At 41.0% G+C, this 9,734-nt stretch overlaps 1 protein-coding gene across 1 annotated transcript; it reads right to left on the minus strand.

The window, feature by feature from the left end:
- Positions 1 to 5,787: 5,787 nt before the first annotated feature.
- On the minus strand, positions 5,788 to 8,926 carry LOC306921858 (cornifelin homolog). Its single transcript, XM_079499161.1, has 4 exons — positions 8,790 to 8,926; positions 8,519 to 8,638; positions 8,199 to 8,335; positions 5,788 to 7,409 (listed from the first exon to the last, which is right to left on the minus strand). The coding sequence occupies exons 2-4, from the start codon at positions 8,634 to 8,636 to the stop codon at positions 7,320 to 7,322; spliced, it is 345 nt and encodes a 114-aa protein (XP_079355287.1). The 5' UTR covers positions 8,637 to 8,638; positions 8,790 to 8,926; the 3' UTR covers positions 5,788 to 7,319.
- Between the last annotated feature and the right edge of the window lie 808 nt (positions 8,927 to 9,734).

Below are 9,734 nucleotides of genomic sequence, written 5' to 3' on the forward strand. Positions count from 1 at the left end.
TGGGACCCCAGAAAAAGTGCCTAGAAAATGAATTTCGTTCCCGCGTCATGGGCACTACTCATTCAATGCATTTTTTCAAATCAACCTGGGGACCACTATTGTGTTGGGTGGGGATATGGGCTAAGATTAGTGCTTTTGTAACTTAACACATGCTATGCATCCCATGTGTATACAACATCCCACTGTTTCTCAACCGTTGACTACTACTGGTAAAATGTCCTAATAATAATGACTCAACCAGACAATCCGGTGCACTTCCCCTTTCTTGAGATTCTAACTTCCTTTTTCTGTTGAAGAGTGGCCGGATGGGAACCGCAAGGTTGCCCGTTTGAACCCGGGCTCCAAGACTCTGAACCCCCCCAACTGCTCCTGATGTGCAGGTTGGTGCCTTGCATGGTTTCCGCCACCATTGGTGTGTGAATGTAATGCACAATCTATGCAAAGTGCCTTGGATAAAGGCACTTTTATTTACCATTTAAGACAGATTCAGAGCTAAAAAGAGAAAAACAGAAGAGGGGTTTTCTTTTTTCTTTTTTTTCAATGGGTTCCCAGATTGAGGCAACCCAGACTTACCACAAACACTTGATTTATGTTATTGACGATATGTCGTTTCAGTTCAAAATGGTCGATTATATCAGTGTTTCTCAACATGGGGTCTGGGGACCATCAGTGGTCCAAATGGACCCTTCAAACCGTATCTCCCTATATTTGGTCCTTTCTAATGCTCATTATAATATTATATTATATCTTAGCTCCATAAATGTGGTCCATTATAAGATCGTTCTCTCTAATGCTCATTATGGCAAAAGTTCTGTCTACTAAACCTGTCTACCAGTGACATCATCGATGGGGATTCCAAGCTATTGTTAGCATGCTGAAATAGAAGCCCATTTCCTTGCATTAATAAAAAATGACCAAACCTGAGCCATTAGTGAGGACCAGTTATATGAAGGCAGGTTGATAATGGCCAAACCTGAGCCATTAGTGAGGACCAGTTATATGAAGGCAGGTTGATAATGACCAAACCTGAGCCATTAGTGAGGACCAGTTATATGAAGGCAGGTTGATAATGACCAAACCTGAGCCATTAGTGAGGACCAGTTATATGAAGGCAGGTTGATAATGGACGAAGTCAATTCAAAATGGTTGATTTTTACTCAACAACCCTGGTTTTGTTTGTAATGCAATTTCTAAATGTGACTAAGGCATTCATGGCCTTTCTACTGTGTGCGTGCATGCATGCATGCGTGCGTGCGTGCGTGCGTTTATTCAATACGTTTTCAAATAATTGTAGTGGTGTGGAACGTATAATATTTTGCTACATGCAGTGGAGTAGAAATGTAAAAAAAGAAAAACACTTTTCTCAGGTACAGCACTGCGTAAATGCACTTACTGGTATGGTTATACTTTCCACCACAGAGATTAGCATCTATTCTAATTATAGATTTCCTCGTCCTCTCTGTGAAACTGCTTACTGCATGTCGGTAAAAAGTGGTCTTGGTGACACGCCTAGGAGGAGATGTGGTTTGTCTGTGCAGGCTGCAAAAAAAGAAGGAAAATAAAGATACTTGGAGTCAGAATTGGTGCCACTGACAGTTTTAAGACATGTATTTCTATTAATTTTGTCATTAAAGGAAAAAAAAAAGATTTACATTAATTTCCCTAATGTTTTAACTTCTAATAATATTAATCCATACCAACAAGCTTCCAGTCAATGGAAAAAGCCAGGTAAAAGTGGCAGATTCATGGTATAGATTGCTCTGGGTAGTCTATCATGAACTATAACCCTCAGGAATGAAATGATAGATCAAATAATTAATCGGTTATATGGTCCCTTTAAAGTTATTTCAATGGGTGCATTAAACCTTTTATGGCCACACTTTTGGCCAACGTGGCCCAATCAAATTTCACGGGAACAAATGACGTTGAAAAAGGAAGACGCATGATGATAAAGCAGTATAGGGTTGGGTATAATTTGGGCTTAATCCGATACCATTGCCAAACACTACTTTAGTGCTTAGTACTCCAAATCCACAAAACACATGTAGTCCAGATATGTATAGCCCCAGGCCCTCTCCAGGATCCCTGCAAGAGTATAGATCTGCATGGTCAGTTGTTCCACGGTCATTACGGAACATTACTCCTCTTAGTAAGGGGCAATTCACACTATGGTCCCGGGTTCGGACTCGGGACCACTTGTCAGATGTTGTGGTAATGTGAATGATGCGTACCGTTCCCGGGAGCGGATCGCCCAACCGTCCCCGAGACCGCATGGGGGGCGGGTCTCTGGACCGTTGAAGTGTATTCAGATACGGATCGTTCCAATGTGAATGCATGCGTACCTAAAGAAGGAAGTGGACTGTTTTTTTTTTGAACGTGACATGATCGCTAGTCGACGAGCCAAGCGTCAACAAAAAAAACACAGACGCTGCACGACGCGTAACACCAGCTCATTTCTCAACGCCGCCCGTCGCCGATCTACAAGCAGCGCGACGCGTTGTGAGCTTGCAGATCTGCTATGTTGAATCTGCTATACGCGCAGCACCGCAGTACGCGCTGATCTTGGACTACACGAACTTGGACTACAAAATAATAATAATGCTAAAGTAGAATCCATTAAACTAATATCAAACACGACACTAGAGCACAGAACTGACTGACACAGTGAATAGTAGGCAGGCTGACAGTGAAGTAGTATAACGGCAAAGAGCCAAAAGAGGCAATGCAATGCAGTGTGTCTGGATTTATTTGAGACAATGTGGCAGAGTTGATGGTCAGTGTCCGGGCGCACCAGCCATCAAGCACACCACCATCTGGAGGATCAAAGTGTGTTATGCAAGTGTACCCGGGTGCGCTGTTGAATCTCGGGCAATGTGAATCATGGCCATCGGGGACCAGGCAACCGTATTCGGAAACGGTTCCAATGAAACGGATTCAGTCCCTCTTAGTGCATGTGAATTGCCTATTAAAACTGAGGTTCGACAGCTGGACCCTCCTTTCCAGTACCTTGGTGTAAACTTGGTGTAAACTTTCCCAGGGATGGCTGAGTAATGTGATACCTCTGTAATTCGCACACACGCTCTGATCCCCCTTCTTGAAAGGACCACCACCCCGGTCTGCCACTCCCTCGGCACTGTCCCAGACTTCCACGCAATGTTGAAAAGACATATGAACCAAGGCAGCCCCTCAACACCCAGAGCCTTCAACATTATACACTTCTCTGCCAGGTCATAGTTGACCGATAACAGCACAGATGGCACTGGGGGGGTCAGCATTATATCATGAATGGAGAGGTCGTGCCAGGATTTTAAACTGCCTGCTAGAATGTATGGTATGATTACACCATATAGGCACTTGGCACAAACACTGTTCAGGGGTCTGCCATCAGAATAGTCATACCAGGGGCAGGGGCCACATTGGGAGCCCCCGGGGGCCACAGGTACCACGTTGCTCCAATCTGCAATAAACATGGCACAAACGCTATTCAGGAGTGTGCCATGAAAATAGTCACAACCCCCCAAAAAATTGCACAAATATGGGGCACTAGCAGCGTTTAAACACCTCAAATGGCCAAAGCATTCCATAAGCATTTTAAGATGCCGTTTTGTTTTGAGTCATGTCTTCTTCCACTGATGAAAACTGAAAATGTACTCTCGATTTTAATAATCTAATTATAAATGAACTTGAAGTTCCTTAAGTTATTGAATCTTTATTAGGTAGTTGTTTTCCCACTCCAGAGATGACAGTTGACTATATTGACATTGACAGAACATTCACTTTACGGTAGTTAAACGGAGCTGTATGTGCGGGTGTGTAGAGGACAGCATGTAGAGCAGAGGATGTGGTCACAGAGCAGGATGTACATCTTGTTTAACGACGATAAATTACACACGTGAAACCTTCAAGTCGACCACAAGCCTGCGCCTTGCTATAACACCTGCTTCTCTGCAGATCTCTGTACAAACGTACGTTGAGCACACACAATCTTGTGTTTCTATACGTCAGCTATAGATGCATTATGACTTATGAGCATGTATATGTACAGAGTTGTTATGTCATCATGTTGCTACTCATAATCTGGTGAACAAATGCAAAACTTGCCAGATATTTGATGGGCTTCTCTGTCTTTATTGATAGTTCAGAGTAGAGAGAGATATTATAGCAAACAGGGAGAGAGAGATACAGGGAGACACACACAGCAAAGGTTGTAGGGCTCGGGAATCAATCATTAGAGTCTATAAGTGGTATGAGCCTTAACCGCTAGGCCAGCTGCACCCAAGAAAATCCCAAGAAAAAAACTTGGGATGCCAAAAAAGCAGCTAAACGGCTTGCAAAATTCTGTGCAATCTCTTCTACTATATCGGTAGCTGCCAAATATGGCAGAGAGTGTGTGTGTGTGTGTGTGTGTGTGTGTGTGTGTGTGTGTGTGTGTGTGTGTGTGTGTGTGTGTGTGTGTGTGTGTGTGTGTGTGTGTGTGTGTGTCAGTGTGTCAGTGTGTGTCTCTGTGTGTGTGTCTGTGTGCGTGCGTGCGTGCGTGTGTGCGTGCGTGCGTGTGCTCATGCTGCAGACCCTCAGAGCTCACACTCACTATGTAGGGCAGGAGGAACTTTAGCTTCTTGTAAACAAGAAAGGTGTGAATTTAAAAAACACATGATGATGAAGAGATATGACGAGCTGACATATGTCACTAATAAAACACACAGACGACAGATAGTGTTGACCAGAATCCCAACCAGAACCAGTCAGTGCAGATCGGTGAAGTTCCAGTTGAGAATCCAGTGTGAGTGAATCCAGACATGGATGAGACAGTGATAGTGTTCCTCCTGCTTTGGAGCTCAGGTAAACAGTCTGTTAATGACACTTGTTGCTTGATGTGGATGTGAAATAACACTGCTAAGAAAACCATGACCTATTAGTACGGCTATAAGAGAACCAGCTCTTTACAGCTAAGAGTTGTCTGGGTGAGTTGTCTGGACTTTCGGGGTGAGCTGTCCGTACTTTCTCGCCCAACTCACCCCAGCGGAAAGTACAGACAACTCACCCCGGCATGTCAGAAAGTGAAGACAACTCACCGGGGTGAGTTGTCCAGTATTCGTAGTTCCAGGCTGCAACTACAATTTTTTACAAACAACCTTACAGAAAAACAATCCCAAAGTCGCTTATAATAAAACGGCATGGCAACACTGTCTTTGAGTGTGAGCAATGAGATGCGAACCTGGGGTCTGGGAGGCTCAGAGCTGCAGCCATTGGCTCATGATACGAGCACACGACCAATGGGACAGAGAATTCAGTGTTGCTAAGATACCCTCCCCCTTCACCCCACACCCTTGGACGATGGGGTCTAGCCGCAGCGCTCTAACTAACTGCAGCCAGGGCATGCATGTGACGAGCGTTGCCAAAAGGTGGGCGTGGCCATGACCGCCAGAAGTCTGTCAGATTTTGACAGCTTCAAATTAGTGTTAAAAATAATATAACCCAATTGACTCCAGTCCTCTCTGTTTAATTAACTACAGTAAGCACTTGTGTTATTTGCAATGTGTTCTTAGAAGACAATTGTAAACAGCTCCCTGGATAAATTGTAAAAGTATACTGTACCAATTTTATAATCATTTATAACCTGTTAATACAAATGCATGACAAAAATAAAGTATAGTTTATTTGAGCTTGTTTCTAAAGTGTAGTTGTTTATGGAGAGTAGGTAACCAAGTGATTAGATGTAAAATTGTGTAAAATTCAGGGATAATGAAAGTTAAAACAACTCCATGACACATTCATTTAAACCAAAGATTAGGCACTTTATTTAGGAATAAGGAAGGTAGAAGGAAAGCAAAATAAACATTAGATATATGTATATCCAAAGCAATGCAAATACAAAGAGGGAATCAACCAGGTGCTCGATGGAGGTGCAATAAAAAGTTTAAAAGTAAAGTGAACTGGTGCTTCAAAGATCAGTGGGACTCGAATAATAGAAAAAGGACCGTGATCCGAGCACTCAAAAAAGTTTAAAAATGAGGATTATAGATAAAAAATAACTTTTAAAACAGCAAACATGTTTTGACTAGCACAGGAGTCTTCATCAGGGCAGGTATGATGCAGAACCAGGTTTAGCAGCCGCTGAACCCACATTTCCCAAAGTACTGTATGCGGGAGTCACTCCCAAAACAGAAGCTTTTCACAACTTCTATGGTTGCGCGGCGCAACCATAGATATATGGGCGCAACACAGCAGTGTCACACAGACAAACACGTTTGGAAAACATTTGAAACAGTAAAGTTTATAACGTTTTATAATAAGCCATTACAAAATAAAAAAATAAAAAAAAATAAAAACGATTATTTTCAACTTTTTTCAACATCCCTACCCTGTACAATGTGTGAAAGAACTCCAATCATTACCCCAGTTGCGATTAAAGAAACATACCTGTCGTCAGATATCTTAAGAAAGTATTTTATTTCTTAAATCTTAATACAATGTTTTTATAAGTGAGAATCAGTGTGCAGGAGCTTTTCTCTGCTGTAGATAGAAATAACAAGTGCAGTGCACATTTGAGACATTTTAACCTTGTTATGTGGAGGAAATGTGTACTGTACTTTTATGCCTTTCAGATCCCTCAGTTAGAATTTTCCTCCTTATCAATCCAACTGTAAAATGTGCTATCCTGGCTTGTTCACTATAGCAAAAAATAGCCAATGAATATAGGCCTACTGTACTTCTTTACAATGGCAAACAGCCACCAGGAAACAAAATACATAGTATATAATTAGTAATATAATATAATTAGAATGTTTTAATATGATAACGCAAATGTCCTCAGTACAATATATGATCTGCTTCTGTAACCAACCATACTTTGTTAGAACAGAGATATAAACAGTGAAAATGTATTTGTCTTACAACTATACTTCTAGATCTAGACATTACGATCATATTAATTGGCATCCCTCAAACGTTTTGAAAGTATAGTGATTTTCTTTAATTCGGTTGCAAACCGAAATCCTTCCACAGTTGAATTCAAAAAGAAAAAATAAATCCTTCTGGAAAAACAAATTGGCTGTTTTAAAGCTGAATATATGTTGCATTTCATTATGTTGGCTGTTCTCTCCTATATGCACCTAGTATGTGTGCAAATAAATGACCTAATCTACAAAGCTAAATAAAATGTACTAAAGAGTGTTTTATGTTTTTACATCTCTGGGATTTAAGAATGCATTTATACTTAAATACAGTGGATCAATAACTGACACACTTCCCTGTAGGAAGTGGGAAATACCGAGTTCCGACGTATAATTAAACGCAGGGTAACTCCTCCCTTTGATTGATCATCGCCTCATCTTCTGCTCTCGTGCCAACTGACACAGTCCACACATGAAACAGCAGGCCATGACCTTCCAGTCACCACACACAGAACCCTGAGGAGAAGCAGAAATATTTTCACTGGTGACAAGCCTGTCAATTTAGTTTAACTTATTGTTAAACTAATTGGGAAATGCAAACAAAACGATGAAAGCACAGAATGGTGATTTCTTTTTGTTGAGAAAATCAAAAATTGTGGGAGATTTTTCATCTCCCACAGTATGGGTTCCAACTCATTGTTTGCTACTCGTCGGCAACCTTTTTGACATGAAGTGACATGAACCTTTTTTGCCATATCAACATTAGTTAAATTATGATGCCACATAAAAATGGAATATATCCATCTGAGTCTGATTGTCCATACGATAACAACCTTTATTCTTTTCATCTTCATAAATATTTCCTTTCACATCAGGATGTAATGATCATTAGACTAAAAGCAATAACCCAACTATCTCCCGGCCAGACTCACCTCCCACTCAGAGTTTGAATGAATGTAGAATTATGTGCAGGATGTAATTTCTATATAGATGTGATTGGACTTACTTTAACTGACTAAACTTTTTTTTTCTCCATATAATTTAAAAGAAAAAACCTCTCTCTTACACTCTTGACCCTACCCTGTGCCAATGTACCATGCACCTCTCATGCCACCACAACTTGACTCAATTTGACATACCGTGTTTCATTTAATATTGATGATTAATGACGATTGGGAACATCCCTGCTACAAACTAAATATTATTTTTCTTGGCATTAAAATCTTCAGAATATGCATCAGTGTCCTTATAATCATCCAAATAAGTGACCTTTAGCTAATTTCATTTGTGGAGGAGCTCACTCACGTTGATTTGGTATCTGCTGCGCATGCTTGTCCTCAGAGCGACCATGGCTCCAGGAAGGAAGGGAACACAGCAGCTCTCCTCATGGTCCAGAGCCACTTTGATGCACAGGCACAAGGGAAAAATCATCCCACAGAGACCTGGAGAGGCAAATCCTTATTTCATATATTTCATATAATCCGTTATTTCATTGGATTCAAGACTTACCCACACACACACACACACACACACACACACACACACAAACACACACACACTTGTGTCATATGTACAGTAACTGGACTCACACATCATACTTCATACACAGATTATTTAAGACTTACAGATGCCGATGTCGTCAAAGCAGCCGCACGTTTTTGAACTCCAGTCTGATGAGCCAGGCGATGCAATACTGTAGCTTGTGCCGGAGACCTGAGGCTGTGAGTTGATCGCGTTTGTCATGGCTATGAACAGATGAGGGAAAAGTGTCGTTGTGTTGTTGTGAGAGCAAGACGAGATTTGATGAGGTATAAAAATTATAGGCCTTTAGTTCAAAATATACAACCCACTACACACACAGTTCAGTATTGTTTCCCCCAGTTTTGATTTCCTTACCTGTGGATGTTAGACTTTCCAAGAGCTATAGTTAGATGCTTTCTGAAAATCCGTAAATGTATGGGAGTGCACAGCTGCAGTGTTCTCTTATACCCTTTGGGGCGTGGAGGCTTTCAGATTTAGATCTTTCAAAAGAGTGCACAGATAGATAGATAGATTCTTTATTATTGTGTCATGCACCCAAGGCGCCCAGCCCACATGGACGTATAGGACACACCACAAATCATTGCGTCAGTATTGCATTGTGTAGGTACAGGAAACAGTTCTTTCTTTTTTTTTTTTTTTTTTACACAAACAAAACATTCTGCCTTTTTCCCCACGCTTTGCATAAAAAGTCTGCTAAAGCAAAAATACCTTTCCTAAAAAGGTACCTACAGTGATAACGTGGTACTGTTATCACTGGAGTGGAGAAAAGTACAAAGTGGGCATGTTGCACATTTTGTGCAACTTTCAATTAGGCTTCACCCTTAGGTGCAGGGTGTGTAACATCAAAGGACAAAACAAATGTATAAACAGATATAGTACTTACTATTTTAAAAACACGCACACAGCCACTCTCACACAGACATGCACGCACGCACACACACACACACACACACATGGGCTTTTTTTTTAATAACACAGTTCTGGCAGATTTCAGCCTTTTTCAGGTCAGCTGGGATTTGACAGTTATGGAGAACAGAAACTGAGCATTATCTATTATGTAATTTGATGAGTAAGTATCTGTCTTTCATCTCATCCATATTTTATTAAGTATTATTATTATTATTATATTATTTTAAGTTTGCTGATGACGCAGCCATCCTCTGTTCACATTATCTCTCTCTTTTATCTAGCAGTGGTTCTCAAACTTCTTCATGTCAACTGTCAAGAGACTCACCAACCCCCATATACGTGTAATATTGACATGTGTTTGACCGCGGACCTCCATCTGAAAAAATGTTG

The sequence above is a fragment of the Electrona antarctica genome, assembly GCF_951216825.1.
Source record: "Electrona antarctica genome assembly, chromosome: 4".
Lineage (NCBI taxonomy): Eukaryota > Metazoa > Chordata > Actinopteri > Myctophiformes > Myctophidae > Electrona > Electrona antarctica.